General features: G+C 36.0%; 2 protein-coding genes and 1 pseudogene across 28 annotated transcripts in view; 2 read left to right on the forward strand and 1 right to left on the reverse strand.

Moving 5' to 3' along the window:
- Positions 1–21,690, forward strand: part of NSUN7 (NOP2/Sun RNA methyltransferase family member 7) — a 65,842-nt gene that overhangs the window by 19,473 nt on the left and 24,679 nt on the right. For 2 of the 6 annotated variants that reach the window (XM_039845062.1, XM_039845063.1), the window contains 3 exons: positions 1,183–1,300; positions 6,601–6,724; positions 7,218–10,347. In XM_039845062.1, the coding sequence (XP_039700996.1) occupies positions 1,183–1,300; positions 6,601–6,724; positions 7,218–7,856 (881 nt within the window). In that variant the 3' untranslated portion in view covers positions 7,857–10,347. Of the gene's footprint in view, positions 1–1,182; positions 1,301–6,600; positions 6,725–7,217; positions 10,348–18,770; positions 19,810–21,690 lie in introns of those variants that run through there. The other 4 variants (XM_039845066.1, XM_039845064.1, XM_039845067.1 and 1 more) reach the window with 3 other exon arrangements.
- APBB2 (amyloid beta precursor protein binding family B member 2) overlaps positions 10,998–21,690 on the reverse strand; it is a 336,396-nt gene continuing 325,703 nt past the window's right edge. For 10 of the 22 annotated variants that reach the window (XM_039845041.1, XM_039845056.1, XM_039845048.1 and 7 more), the window contains 5 exons: positions 21,558–21,641; positions 19,809–19,924; positions 18,047–18,226; positions 17,490–17,537; positions 14,173–14,340 (listed from right to left, as the gene is read on the reverse strand). In XM_039845041.1, the coding sequence (XP_039700975.1) occupies positions 14,173–14,340; positions 17,490–17,537; positions 18,047–18,226; positions 19,809–19,924; positions 21,558–21,641 (596 nt within the window). Of the gene's footprint in view, positions 14,341–17,489; positions 17,538–18,046; positions 18,227–19,808; positions 19,925–21,557; positions 21,642–21,690 lie in introns of all 22 variants that reach the window. The other 12 variants (XM_039845059.1, XM_039845058.1, XM_039845054.1 and 9 more) reach the window with 7 other exon arrangements.
- On the forward strand, positions 20,456–20,573 carry LOC120588526 (uncharacterized; annotated as a pseudogene).

Consider the following 21,690-nt stretch of genomic DNA (forward strand, 5'->3'; position numbering starts at 1 on the left):
TAGTGCTAAATTGAGAATAGAGAGATGCAATTACAAATAAAGCCCAGATCTCTTGATTTGGTATCTGAGTAACAAGGCTCTTTAAGTATTTATATTATTGCTTTGATCACTGCATTTAGATTTGAGTACCATTTAGATACTGGGTACCACTGCCCTTCTACACATGGATATGGAAATCTAGGAGTCTCTGAGAAATTATATAAACTTTTATTAAATCAGTGCATGTTTATCAAATGCCTACTGTAGTTCAGGCATTAAGCTGGTTGTTAGGGATATGAGTATGAATAAATCCTGACCTCTAAATGTTTAAAGATAATTATAGGGTATTGATAATTCAATATATAAAGAAACAGCATACATGAAGTAGAAATAAGACAAAGTGTAAAGCACAGAAAAGGTCTGTCCTTTTAGTTGGTGCTACTAATAAACATTAATTTAAACATGATAGTGTATATATCATATATATATATATGAGCTATGAAATTAAGCTGATTGGAAGATTAGGAACTTTGTATATTTTTTTTAATGTTTTCTCTATTTTAAATTACAGTATTGTTTCCAGAAACTAACCATTCTCCATTTGTTTTTCTCTATAGTGTTTATCACCTCTTAAAAATACGATGTAATTTTTCTATTTATTTATGTCTTATTATGTCAACAAAACATGGAAAATAAGCTCCCCAGGGGCAGGGATTTTGTCTGTGTATCTCGAATGGCTAGAATGGTGTCTACCACATAGTAGGTGCTTGATAGGTGTGAATAAATGAGTAGCATTACCTCATTTTACAGATGAAAAATCTGAGAGTTTAAGTAATTTTCCCAGGTTCAGACAGCAGGAAGTAACAGAATTGGGATTCACGCCTGTCTGTGTTTCCAGAGCCCTTTTAACTGGTTATGTGATACAGCTTATAGAAGCGTGGCTGGAAGTATCAAGCTCATGGTAACCTGTTTGTAACTAGGTTGGTCACATAGATTGAATTTTCAATTTCCATACAATCCAGTTAGATTTACGTTACTTATTGGCCACAGACTACCTTACTAATGCATGCAAGCATCTATGGAAATCATTCCCATAAAAACCATGCAGTATTAGTATAAATAAATAGATGTTTGGAAACATAGCAGATTTGTTTAAGGTTATTAATGGGGTCATTATGTTAATTATATCTTCTTTAAATATAGTTACTAAAGCTCAAGCAGTTGTTTACTGCACATGCTCAGTTTATCCAGAAGAAAATGAAGCTGTTGTTAAGAAAGCACTGGAATTTCAAGATCATGGGATTAAAGTACAACCTTATAGGTAAGAAAGAACAGGATTTTTCTAAACAGTTCAGCCAAATATTTTTGATCATGAAAAATTATGATTTTCTAAGTTATATAAAGACATTCCACTTCCTTTTTGTTAGACTTTAATATGACCAAACAGCTTAACTTGTTACAACTTTAATGTAAGTTCTGTAGAGCCTTTACAATGGTTTAAAATGAGCATTCTCTTGTACACTAGATTTCTGTTGTATTGTTAAAGCTAAAGCCAAATCAAATTTTAGCTTTTACTTGATTAGTTTCTAGAAAAATTGAGTCTAAACTTATACGTCTGTGCCTCAGTAGAAAAATGAGTATGTAAAATAACTTTAGAAACTAGTGAGAAAATCAGATGTTTATTATTTGAAAACATACATTTTTTAGACCCTTTTAGCCTTTGGTACCCACGAGAACTGAAGTAAAAATAGCCTAAATAACTTTGTAGCTTCTGGGTAAAATGCTGCAGTAAACTAGGGGTAGAGAAGAAAAACAGTAATACTACATCTGAACTGTGGACATCAAGATAAAGAATAGATCTCAGAATCTGTGACACCAATTAGTTCTTCAAGACTGTGACAATTAACAAGATATTTTAAAATGTTTCCTTCTATTTTTTACTTATTGCTCATGTTCTGAACTTTCCTTTTAATGCTTATAGTAAGTTCTTAATATGCATATGGTTTGCTTCCTTCTTTTAATTTGATAGTTTTCCTTTGCCTATTCACAGATGGACATGTTAATCATACCTGTAATCCCTTCTTACTTTACTTCCTTATTTATTAACACCTGTTGGTGTTAACAGCCAACCATCTAGCAGCAAAGAAAATGATTGCAGTATATAAACAAATTTATCAGTGTGGATGACTTCATTTGTCAGGAATAAGGTTTCTAAGAATGTAATATGGCAAGAAATAGAGGAACGTTTGTATTTTATTTCATAGAGTTTACTTCAAATAAGCCATGATTAATTATTAATATATAATATGGTATAAAATGCACAAGTAATATTTAAGGACAGAATGATCTGGGATTTGGACTCAAATTGGAGAGTGTATCTTTAAGAGGTTTATAACTACTTGTTAGGAATACTGTCAAAAGAAATTATGAATTGTTTAGAAAAGTACACTATGTGGCTCTAGGAATCATTTCTTAATTCCCAAAGTAGTAGAATTTATAGTAGGGTTGACAGAAATATTATAAGCCATCTAATCTAATCATCAGTTGCTAACATTTCCTTTTAATATCCCAGAAATATTCATTTCATTTTGGACTTTAGCCATCATGATACTTACCTATGTCAATGCAACTTTTTTTCTTGTCCCCTATTGTAAAAACTTCAAACATTATAGCAATACTAACTTAAAAAGAACAAGTTTTACCAAATCTCATCCTCTTAGATATAACCATTCTTAACAGTTTAATTTATAGTCTTCCAGATTTTCCAGCATCCAAGTTTATGCACGTTTTAAGTTTTAATTGGTACTGTCAAATTACACACCAAAATATACACTCTTATAAACCTGTTTCCCGACAGTTTCACAAATGCTAGATTTTATCAGACTTTACAGTAAGTTTTACCAGTCTGGTGGGTGAAAAGATAGGATCTCATTGTTGATTAAATTTAATTTCTCTGTTAATGAATTTGGGCACATTTGCTGTCCACTGACTGGGTGGCATAGTGTGAGGGAATTAAGAATGAGGGCTCTAAAACAACATACTACTGAAGAATAACTGGGTCAGAGAAGAAATAAAAAGGGAGATCAAGAGATACATAGAAACGAATGATAATGATAGTACAACATATTAAAACTTTGGGACATGGCAAAAGTGGTCATAAGAGGAAGGTTCATATCATTATAGGCCTATCTCCAAAAACAAGAACAAGCCCAAATTAACAACCTAACGCTTCATCTTAAAAAAAACTAGAGAAGGAAGAAAAATGAGGCCTAAAGGCAGCAGAAGGAAAGAAATCCTCAAAATTAAAGCAGAAATAAGTGAAATTGAAAAAAAAAATGGTAGAAAAAATAAATGCAACAAAGAGCTGTTTCTTTGAGAAGGTTAATAAAATTGACAAATCCCTGGCTAGACTCACTAAAGAAAAAATAGAAAGGACACAAATGAACAAAATCAGGGATGAAAGAGAGGAAATTACGACTGACATCACAAAAATAAAAAAAAATCACACAAGAACGCTATAAAAAAGTATATAACACCAAATTTAATAACCTAGAAGAAATGGACCAGTACTTAGAAAAATACAACTTTCCTAGACTGAATCAAGAAGAACTGAAAAATCTAAATAGACCGATCAGCAGTATAGAAATTGAAACAGTCACCAAAAACCTACCAAAAAGTAAAAGTCCAGGACCAGATGGCTTTACCAGTGAATTCTACCAAACACTCAAAGAAGATTTAATACCTATTTTCCTCAAACTCTTCCAAAAAATCAAAGAGGAGGCAATACTTTCCAACTCATTTTATAAGGCCAATATTACTTTGATACAAAACCTGGAAAAGATAACACAAAAAAAGAAAATTACAGTCTCATAAACCCAGATGCAAAAATTCTAAATAAGATACTAGCGAACGGAATACAGCAACATATTAAAAAGATTATATACCACAATCAAGTGGGCTTCATCCCAGGGGCACACGGATAGTTCAACATACGCAAATTGATTAATGTGATACACTACATAAACAAATTAGAAAATAAGAATCATGCGATCATATCAATAGATGCAGAAAAAGCCTTCGACAAGATACAGGACCTCCAACGTTATATTGAATAACAGTGGCAATAGTGGGCAGCCTTGCCTTGTTCCTAATCATGTTAAGGTACTTTCCTTCTATACCAATTTTGTTAAGTGTTTTGATCATAACACCAAATTTAATAACCTAGAAGAAATGGACCAGTACTTAGAAAAATACAACTTTTTTATGATCAAAACACTTAACAAAATTTATGATCAAAACACTTAACAAAATTGGTATAGAAGGAAAGTACCTTAACATAATAAAGGCCATATATGACAAACCCTCAGCCAACATTATATTTAATGGTGAAAAACTAAAACCCTTCCCTCTAAGATTAGGAACAAGGCAAGGCTGCCCACTATTGCCACTGTTATTCAATATAACGTTGGAGGTCCTAGTGAGTGCAGTCAGGCAAGAGAAGGATATAAAAGGCATCCACATAGGAAACGAAGAAAGTCAAACTGTCACTATTTGCGGATGACATGATTCTCGATATAGAAAACCCTAAAGACTCCACAAGAACACTACTAGAAACAATAAGCAAATACAGTAAAGTCTCTGGATACAAAATCAACGTTCGAAAATCCATAGTGTTCCTATATTCTAATAACAAAGTGTCAGAAAAAGAAGTGGAAAAAATAATCCCTTTTGCAATAGCAACAACAACAACAACAACAACAACAACAACAAAAATACCTAGGAATAAATCTAATGAAACCTGTGAAGGACCTATATAATGAAAACTACAAGACCTTATTAAAAGAAATCGAAGAAGATACAAGAAATGGAAAGATATTCCGTATTCTTGGATTGGAAGAATCAACATAGTTAAAGTGATCTTATTACCTAAAGCATTATACAGATTTAATGCAATCCTCATCAAAATCCCATCAGCATTTTTTAAAGTGAACAAAAAAATCATCAGATTTGTATGGAAGCACAAAAGACCCCGAATTGCCAAAGCCATCCTGAGAAAAAAGGACAAGGCTGGAGGCATCACTCTGCCCAACTTCAAATTATTCTACAAAGCGACAGTAATCAAAACGGCATGGTACTGGCAGAAAAATAGACGCATGGACCAGTAGAACAGAAACGAGAGTCCAGAAGTAAACTCATATTTATCTGGGCAAATAATTTTCGACAAAAATATACAATGGAGAAAGGAAAGCTTCTTTAATAAGTAGTGCTGGGAAAACTGGAAAGCCACCTGCAAAAGAATGAAACTAGACTGTTGTGTATAACCACGCACCAAAATTAACTCAAAATGGATTAGGGACCTGAATATAAGACCTGAAACAATAAAATGCGTAGAGGAAAACATAGGAACTAAACTCAAGGACCTTAGGCTTAAAGAAGATTTTATGAATTTGACCTCTAAGGTAAGGGAAGTAAGAGCAAAAATAAATGAATGGGACTACATCAAACTAAAAAGCTTCTGGTCAGTAAAAGAAACTGTCAACAAGGTAAAGAGACAACCATCTGAATGGAAAAATATATTTGCAAGCAATGCCTCCTATAAGGGCCTAATATCCAAAATATACAAAGAACTCATATGACTCAATAACAGCAAAAAAACAAATGATCCGTCAAAAAATGGACAGAGGATCTGAACAGACACTTCTTCATAGAGGACATACAAATGGCCAACAAATATATGGAAAGATGCTCAACATCGCTAGCTGCCGCGGTCCAGCCACGACAGGATCCAGGGGGCCCTGAAGATGGGCAAGGCGTCGGCGCGGGAGACAGTCGACTACACAACTCAGAGGCGGTGTGACACTGTTCCGTTTTATTGTGATTTGAGTACAACTTTTATACTTTCTATTTTGGCATTTGATTATACTTTGTGGTTAAGATAGCAGGGAGTTAAATTTCTGTGGTTAGGCAAAGCAGAAAATCTTATAGAATATATTATTATTAATATTCATGATTAACTAATACATTCTTCTCTCAATCATTAGAACAGAACTACTTGATGGAATAATCTAAACTTTTAATTCTTATATCTATTACGTAAGATACAGTTTGACTTAAGTAAAGGTGATAGATAGATGTATTCATAACAGCAGGCAAGGGAGGAAAACTGATAGGCCAAATTTTTATATTGTAATTATGCAAAAAGTAACCAAAAGAAGGAAGTCCTACCTTTTATATTTTGACAACATATGGAAGTAAAGGATATTTTGGGTTGTACGTTTGTGATTACTATGTATATTTACCTGTTTTGATAATGGGAGATTTTTTTGTTAACATATTAATGACTTGGAAAAGAGTTTTTAATTTGTTGAAAGGTTGGTATTCTTGACATCGTTCTTTAAAGATGGAGGACTTGGGAAGTAGAATAAATTACAAATTAACATGAAATATTAGAGTTTAAAAATATAATAGTATTGTACTACTTCAGCATTTTATCTTTATGTGGAATTATTGTTTAAGTGATTGGTTAAACATCATAGAATAAAATTTGTTGCAGTTTACTGTCTCCTTTGATTGGCAAATTAGCCATTCTAACTATGAACTGTTTGCTCATATCTACTGCAGGCTTAGTCCTCCTGTCCTTCCACTGTGCTCTTTAAAGGAAATACATTTGTCTACTGATAAATTTTTCAGAATGGAACCATCTGAAATTACCAATGGTTGTTTTCTTTCTGTTCTAACAAGGGAGGTAAGGAAAAAAAATCCCAATGTATATCATACTTTGTGATTAAGAAACAACAAAGCCTCATAAAAAGAACCTAGGAATGTTATGAACATTTTATAATGACGTGCTTATTTTATAAATAACTAATGGGCAGGAAAAATTATTACTGTGTAGCAAAAAAATTCCTATTTTTATCTTTATACTTCTCAGTTTTCCTCCCTTGCCTGCTTTCCATCCTCATCTTTACAAGCACTTTCTCAACATCCAGTTTTTATTTTTCACATGTAAGAAATAAGCTGTAATTTTTTTCTGTCAGGTTCATAAATGGGGAAGTACAGAAAAAGTCATTTGCTGAGGCTTATGAGATATATTAGGGACTAAGGCCTAAAACCCATCCATTTCTTTTAGTATCATATACTTTTATTTTTGCTGTATCAGTATTTAACATTGAAAAATATTTGTAATATACACACTAATAGTTAACTCCCACATTTAGTAACTGCTTCTTTAATTGTAGCGGGACCCTTCTGAGACAGTGTCTGTGAAAGATGTTTTGGCCCGTGCTGCAGCAAAGGGTCTACTGGATGGGATTGAGTTGGGTAAATCTTCAAAACGAGAAAAGAAGAAGAAAAAATCAAAAACATCATTGCCAAAAGCTTCCACTACTGATAGTAATGGCATTCAAATGAAAATTGCTGAGTTCCTGAGTCGAGAAACGGATGCAAAGGCTAATCGGTTAGAGACATCAACAACAAAAACATCTGCTCCACCGAAAAATACAGTTCAAGTGGCTTGTTCCTCACAGGTCAGAAAACCCAGCAAGCCTGTTACCAATCCTTTAGTGCCTACGTTTATGAAGAACACATCTCCCTCCAGACCCCACCAACGCCAAGCAAACTTCGTAAGACCTCGTCCAGAGGACAGAATGGTTGTACTGAAACCTGTAGAGATTGTTTTGCCTCCAGTAATGTTGCCATTTTCAAATCCCCAAGGGATCAGACCTCAGATACCAACTCAAAATTTTTACTACCGTTGGGTTGGACCCAAGACTGTTGTGCCCAGCTACCTTTCTACACCATCAGTATCCAGAAAAGGGGAAAAGCCTAAAGAAAATTTACCTTCTTCCCTACTCAGACGTCCTCGACCATGGCTTTGACTGTCTTGTTTTTTTACCGGGGTCAAGAGCAATTGGCTTTTTTTCAAAGTCTGACATTTCTCTGAAGGTTAGACATCGCTACACAAGTAACTAATCTTTTTGGTCACTTAGTACCTTCTAAATGTTGTATTACCTTCAAGAGAATTAAGACAAGTGAAAACAATAATGTAGGTGGGTAAGCAAAGCAAAATTCAGAGATTTCAACAACTGAGGGCTAATCTGTTGTAGAATGTCCACTTGTAGACTCAGTGTCAGCTGTTAGAACTTGTCTCACTCTTTCAGTGTGGACTTAGGACACCACTTTTAAAAGAAAGCTGCGACAACTTTTCCTGAAGGGAAACACCGTCTACCTTGTAACAGGCTTTTTTCCAAACTTAATTTGTGAGGCAATTTATTAGAAAGCATAGATATGGAAGAGGCTGACCGTCTCGCACTGAGTCCATTTAGTTGTCGTTTAACATTTTGTCACTACTGAGGTTCATTTTTTTCTTAAATATCAAAATATTCTTTAAGCAGGGGATGATACGAGTTTTATAATGTGGTTGAAGTTGAGTATGAGTAAGAAGAATGAGAAGTTCCAAAGTTCCTGGTATAGGTAGTTCAAATGTCCATTTACAGAGTGAAAACTGTTTCTCCTTGGAAAAGCTTCCAGGATCCTGAGCAGATCGAACATTATCAGCTCTCCCTTCTGTTTATGCCAAATACTGTTGTAAAAAAAGTGACTGTAAGCAAATTTCCATCTAAATAGTAATAATTCTGAGGAAGAGGCAAAATTTCTGATTTTATTCAAAGATCAGGTCAAATGCTGAAATCTATAAATCATTTCAAATGGCACACAGTAATCAAATTTGGTAAATCATTTCTGATGCACGATTAAAATATATTATAGCACTATGTTAATTATATTAAAAGTCAATTCATCTTGCATGTATTATCAATTGCCTACCAAAAATTGGTATGATTATCATTTCTGGGTCTATTGATCTTTTTTTCATCATGGCGAAAGAAATTGCTTGACATTAAATTGAGTAAGTTATGACTATAAATCATATTGTTCAAAAAATATACACAGGCACATTCATAAAGTTCGAATTTAAAGCTCTATATTCAGAATCCAGTTGTGTCGAACAATGTTATATAAATTCCTAAATGTCCAATTCAAGTGGCATGATTTTAGAATATTATCCTCTTCATGATGAATGTTTAGGTCTATTTCAGCTCTAATATTCTATTCTTTATTTTCTCACTTTAAGTGAGGATAAAAAATGGTGAATATCACTTAGTAGTAATAAATTTTTACTTTAGCTAAGGATTTACATTTATGAGTAAACTGTGTCAGTGAAGGAAACAACTTTTTATACTTGAGCCAGGCTTATTATATTTTAAATCCCAAAAGAATTCTCATATGTAAATTATGACTTGAAATATACAGAAATATTTTGAATGCTAAGCTTATTTTACTGATTTCAAAAATCAAAAGCTATGTATTTCTTTGCTCTAAAATTATAGTGTTTCATCCTCTTACTCCTCCTATCTGGCTTAGATATTGCATGCCTCTGGGGGGCCAGTGCAGTTGAACTTTGTTCAGTAAAGAGCTGGTATCTTATCCCAGGAATCCTTTATCTTTTTCCTACCTCCTTCCCCCTGTCCCAGACTGAAAAGTACTCCATTGTCCAAAATTAGCAGGCCCGAGATTTTAATTTTTTGTGATAGAAAACTCACTATTATGAAAGTGTTCAGGGTATTTTTCAGCTCTCTATAGCAGCATGTGATTCATGCTTTAGCCACTTATATTTGTTATCTCATAACATGTATCCTGACACTAAATGATTTTTCTCTTTAGAAGTACATGGAGATTCTGAAACCATTCATTAATTAATCCTGCAGTTTTGAGAATCTTCTAAGAGTGACGTGATCAATTATTTAAATACTTCGGTAGAGTAAAAAGTACTTGGGATAAAAACTGTGTGAGAATTTCAGTGAAGGAGAATATTGATGACATTGACATTTTCTTGAGCTTCTTAAGTGTTGCAAAAAATCTTAAAAAATGTAATTATTGGTATTTAGATACTCTAAGAGCAAATTCAGATTTTTATTTGAAGTTACCACTAAGTAATACCTGAAACCAAAATGAAATTTTGCTCCTTGAGAGTAACTGCCTTTGATAGAAGAGATAAACTACCAGGGGAAATGCAAGATGAGCAAAAAATGGGTACATACTTTAAATTCTGTTTATCTTCTTCCACATATCTAACAGTTAAACTAAACCAGATTCAACTGATTTTTCTAGCTATCTTTGATTTGGGATTTTGTGCCTGTACAACTCTATTCTTCATCCTTTGATGTCAGGTTCTTAAAGGAAATCAAAGATAGACTATCTTAAAATTAGAAAGACTGCTTATACAAGCCTCAAGTTGGTGACTAAAGAAGCTTGTGGCCACGATGCCAGCTGTCCTTCCTGATCACCAAATAAAGACAGTGTGATAAATTACTCAAAATTTACTTTCTAGTTCTTACCAGGTGGAAATAGGTAATAACTAATCAAAGTAGAATCTTATATTACTAAAATCATTTTTAATTTGAGGTAAGGATAATTTGAAAATAAAATGACTAGTGTGGAGACAGTAAACTTATATTTCTATTCCTGGATATATATGACTGAGATGTTAGATAAAGGAGCCAAACACTTTATGCAGCTAAGTTTATTCTTACAACATATTACATTTAAATGTGTAAAAGTGGTCAACAGCAAAGGGGGCAGAAAGCAAAACCAAATGTTCTTTCAGGATAAACAAGCTGCTTTGGAGTGCTCTCATTGATAAAGTATGAGCAGTATCTTTTCCCTGAAGCTGAAATAAACTTCATTTTACTGGCTGTATAACACACGTTAGCTGTATATTAGGTTAAGTAAGCTTGTCAATTAGAGAGCGAATGGTTTTACTAGTTAAACTGCTGATGTCAGGGAAATATTTTTCATGTTGTTTATGAAATCTTCTATTTGTGTTGTGATGCTTATGAAATGAACGCCATACAAGGAGGAAAGATTTAGGGCTTTAGTAAATGACTTTCTGTAGAATTGTCTTACCAGTGTCCATCATAAAATCATAAGGTAGGTTTTTAAAAAAGTAGCAGTGCCAACAGTTTATCGTCAAGAACTTATTTTAATGGAAATGAGTCTAATGTCCCTTCATGCAGTAAGACAGACACAAACAAAAAACAATGGTCCTAATTAGCTATGGTTGGAAACAAAGGGCATGGGGATTTGTCTTTTAGATGAGATTACATGTGTTGTGAAGGATATAAAAATGAAGCACCAAGCAGTGCTTTAGTTTGCAAAGTAAAAACTTAAGCCATAGTCATGTTGGCCATTCCCCTTGATGCTGCCAAGGAGCACATATAGGAGGTGGCAAGTTGTGTCTATCTGGCTGCTTTTAAAAAATAAAAGAAACTTTAAGCATTTTGCCTTTTCTTCTACATATTCCAATAAAAATGTGACTACAAATCATTATAAAACCACCTTTTAGGCAATGTATAGTTCACTGAGATTACTTAGACCTGGATACATTGTGAGAAAATATCCAGTAAAGATAATACATTAACACAATAATGCAGTGTATTTCAGTAAAAATAGAATAAATAAAATAAAAATATTTTAAGCTGTATTTAACAGGTTAATTAAAAAATGATAAGACATACAAGGCATAGTGAACATGGCTGCCCATTTACCAAATCACAGATATAAAGAATGCATAGATAACTGAAGTGCCACTACAATATCAGGTAAAACACTGGCATTCTTTCACAGAAAAATACACACATTTTCATACATACTTTTTGGCCATGGCAGAAAGTGTCTGGATACACTGTTTAACATAATTAATTTACAAAATTAATCGCATTTAGTATGCAAAGCTATCTTCAAAACAAAGTATCTGCAGTAAAGTTTTCAATGTTTAAAGTCTATCATTCATCTTAATGTGTCCTTTAATTGCATATATAAATCAGTTTGCGACTTAAAGCTAGCTCAGTATTCTTGATCCTGAAAACAAACAAACATAAGCCTTAAAAGTGAATGGGATTTTAGTAGAGATTTCCGATATAAAAATGGATTATTCATAATTTTGGTTTATTAAACTAAAACATTTCACTGTGGTGATCAAGGTGAACGATGATCATGACTGAATTTTGAATAGCTTTCAAAGGGCCCAGTAAGGATTTTCTAAATGCAGTAATTTCTTAAGATGGCATTGGTTACTTCAGATAGAAGTACATAGGCTGGTGAAAAGTATAACTCATTTCAAGAGTGGCATCTTTTTTGTTATAACATGAGAGTGCTAGCAACAATTCTATAATTCTGAGAGGGAACAGAGTCAGGAGGCCACCTACTCATTCCATCATGTTCTCTGGTGGTCGAGTATCATGAATTAGAAACATTTCTACCACATGTAACATCATCTCTGGAAAATTTGGTTGAGTTGAACAGGCTGTACTGCATGTAAAATCCTGTCCCCTACAACATGTTTGAGGCACACTGCAGGAAAACAGTCCCGGACTGAGAGAAGGCAAGGGTTTATAATTCACACCACTGCGTGAGTAATTTGAACATATTTCTCTACTTACATAGAGATTTCTTAAAAATACCTGGCTATGCCCAGAGTAATTTTGGAAAGACTTTCTGACTGGTATGCAAACAGCATAACTGACAACTGGGAGTTGGGAAGTGTGGGGCCTAGACCTGGTTTTCTCACTGTTTTGTGACATCTTAGGCTAGGTGTCTGAGCCTCTTGGTACTTCATATTTTTATTTCTCAAATGTGTTTAGTACCTTCTCTACCTTATAAGGCTCAAATGTGATAAGAATGTGGAAACCATATGACAAGTACATAGCAGTGGATAAAGCAGTTAACTTTTATTATTGGATATTGTAAAATGTTAATTTTGACATTAAAAAGTAAACAAGACTGATGTTTAGATTGATCTCCTTAGCAAATTCTTTTTAAAATAATGTCAACAAGGGTATAAATCAGAATCTTTACAGCTAAGTTTCTTATCTACAGAGAAAGAAACAGGAAAGTGCTATTTTGGGGGAAATTTGTTAAATAGTCCATTGTTCTTATGCATATTTTGCTGATAGGAAATTTTTAAATCTTGAACGTAAAATGGAAAAAATATAAATTTAAAAATATACCAAGTAGAGTCCAACAAATTCCAATATCAAATACATAAATTCAAGGAAGGTTCAATTTAATGTAATTTGTGGCCATGGACGATACATGATGGACAGACATCTTTCTGGGCAAAAAAGCATTAGTGTAAGATTAAACTAGATGCAGAATCCTAGCAGAATGTTTAGGAGGTAGACTAACAAAATAACATGGTGGTGAAGATCTAAAATATAAATGACATTTTCTCGATTCCAAAATGCATACTGGCTAATTATCAAACTAAGGATGAAAGGCTTATGAGGACTATTTCATTTTAATGTTTATGTAGAGAATGGCTATAGTGAACGATAATTCTCTAGCTGCACTGTATAATATAAGGCAGAAGTTTGACTACGTCCCACCTGAAATGCATTATGATTTTGTTACTCTCTTTCTTTCTCTAAATAATGAGTTTGAAAACTATCTGAAAAGAAAGGCTACTTTTGTTTGATTTTAATTTCTGAAATTTGGCTTTTCAATTATGAAGTTTCACTTTTTATCCAACATCCCATAAACAGCTATAGACATGAAATGGTGTCCATGTATCCAAGAGCTCAAAGAAAGCTGCCAGTTGGTTTCTATACTGATGCCAATAGCCAATTTTGTCAACCAAAAGGTTCAATTTTATGAACAACTAAAAAACTCATCATCCTATTTCTACAGCATTTCAATGGTATCTGGTATACAGTATCTACTCCAATGTGGAAAAGAGGGCGAGTGCTGTAGGACTTAAAAGTTGCTTGTGACAGGTCCAGTCAAGGAGACAGTGAAACTAATTCAGGTGTCATTCACTCCAAGGACTCAGCATTAGTTCATTAGGAGGGGTGTGGCCACATTCTTCTCTGTGTGTGTGAAGTAATGTTCACGATATTTACAATAAGACCTTCCACTGCTCATGATGTAATTTACTGACAGCAAAATATGTCATGCTTCTTTTCATATCACATGATGGTGGCAAGACGAGAGAACATGCTTGTCTAACACTGTTTGGTTAAGGATAATTTCTCTGAAGACAAAGCATCAGCAACTGAATGGAAGGTCAGATATCAGTTCATCTTTAGTGTAGCTATTCAATCTTCAGGTAAATATTACAGAATCCCTTAACATATGCAGCTATGGCGTTTCTGTGACAGGGCGTTTCTGTTTTAAAGTGTCAATGAGGGATAAGACCCCTCGTTTTACATTGGTTGTGACTCTTCTGGTCACTGAGTCTGCTGGCGGAGGAGGTGGTCGAACTTTCTGGGAAGGTGGCCTGGCTACCAAGCACTTCTGGTATCGTAACTGAAATAAAAAAACACATTTTATGGTTGTTAATAACGTATCATCCCTTGTTTTATGTGATTTTAATTCATCACCAATACATTGACTCCCAGAAGTTGACAACTTAGCTTCTAAAAATGAATCCAAGAGTTTATTATTTTTTTTCTTAAAGTGGAGTGTTTTAAATTCTCTTAAGAGATCATTAGGCTTGACAAAGGTGTTCTGGCTTTTGCCATCTTTTTCTTCCATCTATCTCCACCCTCTACTTGTCTTCTATATTGATAGGCTACAATTCACATACCTCATAGACAAAGGACTAATGAAAGGAAAAAGGATGGGAAGAGATGGTATTGATTAAATTTTTCTCAGAGACATGTCTGAGAGGTACGTGCTCATGGCTAATTGAGAGACAGCATGGTAGAAGGGCACAGTTTGAATTTAGGCTCTATCACTTACGAATTTTATGTCTCCAAGTTATTAAATCTGAGCCTCAATTTCTTCCATTGTAAAATGGCTGATGAATGGGACTTTTATGACTAAGGAATAGCATGCCTAAACCAGGCCTAGAAAGATGTTTGTTCCCTTCCCGAGTTCTTGCTTTAAAAAAGACTGACATCCTAACAGATCTTATGACACATTTTATATACAAGTCTAAATCTTAATAGATTAATTTTAAAAAATCCATTAGCACTGGTATCACGGACAGTTTCTATGCTTCAGTAATATAGCACACTCTACCTGCTTTTGTATTAATGCAATGATAAGTAATTCTTCAAAATTAGATTAAAAGGTTAAAATTTATCAAATGTCTTTCTAATCCAAGCACTTTAAAATAATTCCATGGCTGATTTTTAAAAATCTACTTAAATATTAGTAGGTTCCTTAGGACAGCTGTGAAATAGGCCAGTATTTTCTCTGAGAAGCATAAACCATCTACAGCAAGACTCTGGGTCACAATACTCTGTCATAGCCTCCAGGCCACAAAACGAGCCCCTTCCAACTCAACCATACGAAAAACATTTTATCACATGCCTCCTCTGTGTAAGGTATCTTGGTAGGTCTGCATCGCATCCCAGTCCACATACTTCTAAAGCACAGTTATAAATGGGCAGTTGTAGCAATGTGGCACACTGGACTGGGAATTCCTAATGCTAATCTTGTATGTCCAGTCTGAGTCAAAGCTGCACTTCATGAACTTCGTTAAAGATCCCTCTGTCTTACTCTAAATTTTACCAAAGTATCTTCAGTTAGGCCTCTACCACACAGTTGCAAACTATGCCTAAAAATTAAGTAGATTTAAAAGAATGTGTTTTCGCCACAGATATTTCAGACAGTATAAATTCATGCAGATATTTCAGATGGAGTATCATACAGATGTGAATCAAGAGGAAACCTGAGTTAGAAAGGCTGGATTCAGAGTGTAAAGAAAGGTCTGATTTTATTAGCATGCCTTATACAGGATTGGCTGAGTCACTTCAGCTAATTGCCTTAATACAATTAAAATAGTAAGCACATGAGTACAAATTTCTTTGAGAAAAAAAATGGGTCTGGGAATCAGAAAACTAACTGTAATCAGTGATAAAGCTAATCATTTAGTTGTCGTTAGCATTTAAAATGTATAATTAAGGCTGAAAGCCATTCATTTTACGACTAAAACCATCTGTTATGATCCTTTTCAATTTCATGAAATACTTAGTCATCCTCCATTTTTGGTTGACTGAACTCTCCCATTTTCTGTTTTCTTTACATAGTCCCTTCATCCAATCTCAACTTCCTACACACCTGATCAGGAGGTTTATCATGACTCCTCTTCCACCCCTCCTCCCCTCTACCTGGCCCTGCTCCTTTACACACAGTCATTTTCGAGTTAGAATTCTGGCTCCACAGAACCAGGGGAAGCTGTACCTCTAACAGAGGACTGTGGGAAGAATAAAGCCAGGTAAGGAGTGCAAACCACCAGGTCTTCCCTTCCCTGCCCCTTCCTCTTTCTTCATTTCAAAGATGTCTCTTATGATAAAAGTCAATCAGCTTTCTTTTCTCATTCCCCACCCTTTGCCATCTGCCATCCACCTTATCTTTCCCCCTATTCTTAACCTAGCATTATATTGTGTGTAAAACCACAGAACTCCTTCAGTTTCTCTGAACTCCATCTATTCTTGGATTCTTGGCATCTTGTGGCCAGTCTCCAAGTCATTCTAATCCAATTAGCAGGCCAATCCCCTCCTCCAGGCTCTTAATCTATCACTAAGACCATACCCAACTATATATATGACCCCATTTCAATCTGGCTTTACTGGCTCATTCCCTCAGTCTAAAAAATGCAAAAATCTCAAATGAGCAAACCACTCAATGTTGTGCTTCAAGCTATCCTTCACTATCAGACTTTGTGTGTGATTCACTTCTTTTTCATCCCAGTCACTTCTCAATCCAGTGCAGTCTTACGCTTTTAGTTATAACACTTCCTATTCTAACCAAGTTTTGGTTTATGTGTCTCCGCCATATACTTGAACTCTATAATGCAAAGATCATACCTAAGTCTTACTTGAACTTCCCAGAGTCCAGGCTATAAATGGTGGACTGAATTAAATGAAGCACAGGTGCTTCAAAATTTAGCATTCCTCATTCACTGGCCAGGCGATTCTTTACAAATTCTCTCAAATCATCTGCTCCTATTTATTCCCACTCCCACTCTCCTGGTTTAGAAGCTCTGCAACTCTCACTTGGACCAGTAACCAGGCCTCTTGGCTGATCTCTCCACCTCAGCCCTAACCTTTCAACTCATTCTCCACGTTTTTTCTTTTGTTTTGGAATATACTTTCAAAACCTAATAGGATCAATTCACTCTCCTGATTAACAGTTTTTGCTGAAGATAAGCACCTTGGCATGACATTACATGCCTTTCATGATATGGATCTCATCCCCTACCACTTAGTTCTACCAACCCAACCTGCTGTTGCTAGAATATTCCACGAATCAAGATTTGATGCCTACATTCATACACTTCCCTCATTTTTACCAGAACTTTTTCAGTGCCCAGCATCATTGGTGCTCAAAGAATATTTGTGGAATGACAAAATATTTTTGTTTGTTTGAAATCATATATGTGATACAAAGAGCACTGGCTTTGTCACCCAGAAAATGTTGGGTTGAATGCAGACTCTGTCACTTACCAACTCTGTGCCGTGGAGCTGTTCTTTCCTCTGAGCCTCTGTTTTTCGCTAAACAAAACAGAACTATCTAACAGGGTTGTTGGAAGGACTGAGTTCACAGATACAAAGTAAATAAAATATGTAAGAACAATGCACATCAACCAACTATCTGAAATAAAAATCATTCAGTACACTACATTTTAAAAAAATATTGAGTTGGTTCCAATTAGCACCAACTCATGCATGATCAATATTTCCTCATCGCATCCTGAAGTTAATTAGGGACCAAGAGTTGAGAATCCTCAGATTTGTGGTTTTCATCATTACTAAAGTCTTGACAGAATTTGGCCCCGCTCCATCCAGCCCTGTCCCTTGCAGGTGTCCTCGCCTCTTGAGATGGGAAACTGCTAATTGTATTGATCTATTCACAGGAATGAGAGTGTTATATGGTAAAGCATTTCTTTGAAGATTAGACTTTTCTTCTTTTAAATGAGTAGTAGTTCTGCTCTGATTTACGGCACATACAACATAAGCAGAGGTGTGAGGGTGGAACAGCTCCCCACAGTGAGACTACTCACCATGCAGGCGGCCTGCACCGCCTCAGACACGTTTCCGGCGTTAGGCTCGCACCAGAAAACGTGGCACTCAAAGCGCTGGTTCCCAGTGTCCATGATGAAGGCAAATGTATGGACATCCTTCCCGACGCCCATGAAGGACAGGAACCGCACACGACACTCCACTAAGACTTCCTCTTCACTCTGCAAAACACACTGTTCAGCAGTCCACTCTCTGGGATGCCAGGCAATGGTCACAAACACGTCTGGACCTTAAATCATAGCATCAAACTTAGAGTGGCTGCCTATAGAAACTGGTATGAAAAAGTGGATAAACAGACTGAATTTAGGAAGGACTTGTATGATTCTAGAAAGGCAAGTTTCTACGAGTGACCAGAGAGACCATCACTGCTGAAGGTGTCTCATTTTGGCATTTAATCTTGCTCTGAACCAAAATGCAGCCACGATGTGTGTTCTGTTCTCTGTCCACTATGCTCCACACTTGTTAGTTCACCAGGGTAGGACAATGTCACGTTAACTTCTTATGTCTTGCCCACCTAGGACCCTTAGTGGCTCGAAACCCATTCGCCAGATGAACCCACTAGAAACAGCAGAGTGTTCAGAGGAAAGGAGCCAAGGGGTCTCTCTTCATCCACTTCCTCTTCCCAAGCTACACGTCACACTGAATCATATTTCACCTAAAACCATGTAAAACAAAAAGTTGCCAAATCATTTTTTTTCTTTACAGGAATCCATATGATGCAGTGTAAAGAACAGTTCGGAATTCATTCTCATGAACACGTCATTTACAGCAATCATGTGGGTTTTTTAAATTAGTAAACACATCTAGCATGGCAACTTTGGGGCCATTATCATCTTGGCTTATTAAGTATTCATTCAGGTGCTATAGGATTAACAGGTAAATTAAGCTAGTGTCAAGAGAACAGGAAGTTTTCTGGGGAGAAATGATGTTTAAGGTTGAAATCTGGGTAAGACAAAAAGGTGGAGCACAGAGGAGTAGCACTTGCAAAGACGGAGGTAGAAAAGGGTGTGACATGTAGTGGCAAACAGGGTCAGTGAGTGTCTTATTTTTCTTTAGAAGGCAAATTGGGCTTGAAGGTGCCCTGCTAGTACACAGAAGTGCAGACCAAGGACTTGTGGTCTATGACAGGTGCTGTACAGAGGTAGAAAGTGATAGGGTCTGGAGCCAGACTGCCTGCATTCAATCCTGACCCTGCTACTTCTAGATCTGTGACGTTGGGTAGTTACTTAACCTCTTTGTGTCTCAGTTTCCTCAACCACAAAATTGGGATAACTTGAGTTGATGCTAATGCTGCCCTCTCAAGATAACCAATGGACCCCACTACTACCAAACCACAAGAACTTCCATCACAGAAGCATCTCCTGTGCCCCACTCCCAGACAACAGAGCCCAGTCAATACTGGAGCCCAGAGAGTGACTGGCCAGGAAACCAAACCATTAGTCACTGCTGGTGTCATAGTCATCTCCAGCAAATGACCTCAATCTCTTGGGCACATGAAGAAGAATAATCAGGAGCATCAGAATAGTAGCTTCTGAGTTCAGAGGAAAGCAAAGGTGTGCAAAGATCCAGGCACAAAGGGCGAAATCTTTTTTTTTAATGTAGGCTATTTTAAGCACAAGCAAGCAGAACTCTCCAGAGGTCAAGCCATGGATATAAATATGTATCTAAGTTTCATGGAAGATTACTCTATCCAAAACCTCACTGTGACCCAGACAGACCAACTACATCTATGGTTCTTCTTACCTTTTCACTGATGACAGTCACAGTAGCATCCGCCACGTTCATGTTCACTGATGGCCAATCCTCCTTGTTGGATGAGGTCATAAGACTTTCTATGGCATTGTTCAGGGTATCTATTCCTGTGGATAGAAGGGATAATTGTAAAAGTCCTAAAGCTATTTACCACTTTCAAATGTGGGTCCAAACTGGTCTTTTTTTTTTAATAGCCCCAGAAGACATTTCATTCTTTGCATTTTGCTTAAAAGAAATGCTAGCTTTTACAGAAAGAAGGGTCATGAGAAGTTCCAGAGATTTAGTGTGTGATGTCCTATCTAATTGGACCATAGTATTCCTTTCTCTCCAAAGGTTCCTCAGATGCAAGTGTAGAAATAGTACTCAAGCAAATGCTACTCCTTTCTAAGCATGGAGCCTTAGAAAAGGGGACACAACAGAAGCCAGCATCCACCAGAATACCCCAATCTTCCTTCACCGTACTTTGTTACTTAAATAAGGCCAAGTGTGGGTGGCACCTTTATAAGAGTTGTATGTGCTATTCACTGGGGCACTTTTGCTGGATGTTCCCACAGATGCTTTTTAGGGGGATGGGATAACAACTTTATTGAAATATAATTCACATAATATGCAGTTTACTCATTTAAAGTATATAATTTGTCTATGGCCATGCTACCCTTAACAAGCCCAATCCCTTCTGATCTCAGAAACTAAGCAGGGTCAGGCCTGTTAGTACTTGGATGGGAGACCACCTAGGAAGACCAGGTGCTGTAGGCATAAAAAATAAAAAATAAGGGATTGTAAGCTGCCAAGGTCCTTGCAATCTGTGAGGTCAAACAAGGGTTGCCTCGCCTGAAAAAATAAAAAAATAAAAAATAAAAATGAAGTATATAATTCAATGGTTTTAAATTCATTAAGTTGTGCAACCATCACAACAATCAATTTTAGAAACTTTTTATCACTCCCCCACCAAAACTGCTCTATCTTTGAGGATATACCACTTCCTCCCAGCCCCTTATCCTTAGGCAATCATTTACTTAATTTCTATCTCTAGAGATCTGCCTATTCTGGATATTTCACACAAATGGAATCATAGAATATGTGGTTCTCTGTGACTGGCTTCTTTCTTTTAGCATAATCTTGTCAAGGTTCATCAATGTTGTAGCCTGTGTCATTACTTCATTCTTTTTTATTGCCAAATGAAATTCCTTTGTATGGCAGTATCACATTTTATTTATCCATTCATCAGTTGGACATTTGGGTTGATTCCATTTTTTGACTATTATGAATGATGTTGCTGTGACCATTCATGTATAAATTTTTGTGTTAACACGTTTTCATTTCACTTGAGTGCCTAGGAGCAGAATTGCTGGATCAAATGGTAACTCTATGTTTAACCTTTTGAGGAACTGCCAGACTGTTTTCTGGGTCACACCTTAAAGGAAAGCATGAGGGCTCCCTCAGCCCTTCCTACCAGTCCACCAGTTGACAAAAACTAAAGCAGGTGCTTTTAGTTTTTTTCCCAGAGATGGAAGCCCCATCTGAGAACAGCAGAGCCCTTTATAGCCCTGGATCAAACGTCTCTGGAATGCTGGATAAATAAGAAATACGTGTCCATCTTGTTAACACATGCTAGAGCAGTGGCCTAATTCAAGACAAGGAAAGGGGGTAAAACAGTAGAGCTATCCTTCCAGGAGGATGAACACCTCCCATGAGCTCCCGAACACTTGCAAAGTGCAAAGACATAAATGTTTCACATACCAACTGGTTTGTCTACAGGTAGCATGCCCAAGTACTGCACGTGGAACTTCTGCACCAGCTCAGTCTTTGGTGTTGGAAAATCTACTACAGGGAACAAAAGGAACATGTCTCAGTGGTTCCAACATACACATAA

Source organism: Pteropus medius, unplaced genomic scaffold (genome assembly GCF_902729225.1).
Source record: "Pteropus medius unplaced genomic scaffold, Ma_sr-lr_union100, whole genome shotgun sequence".
Taxonomy (NCBI): domain Eukaryota; kingdom Metazoa; phylum Chordata; class Mammalia; order Chiroptera; family Pteropodidae; genus Pteropus; species Pteropus medius.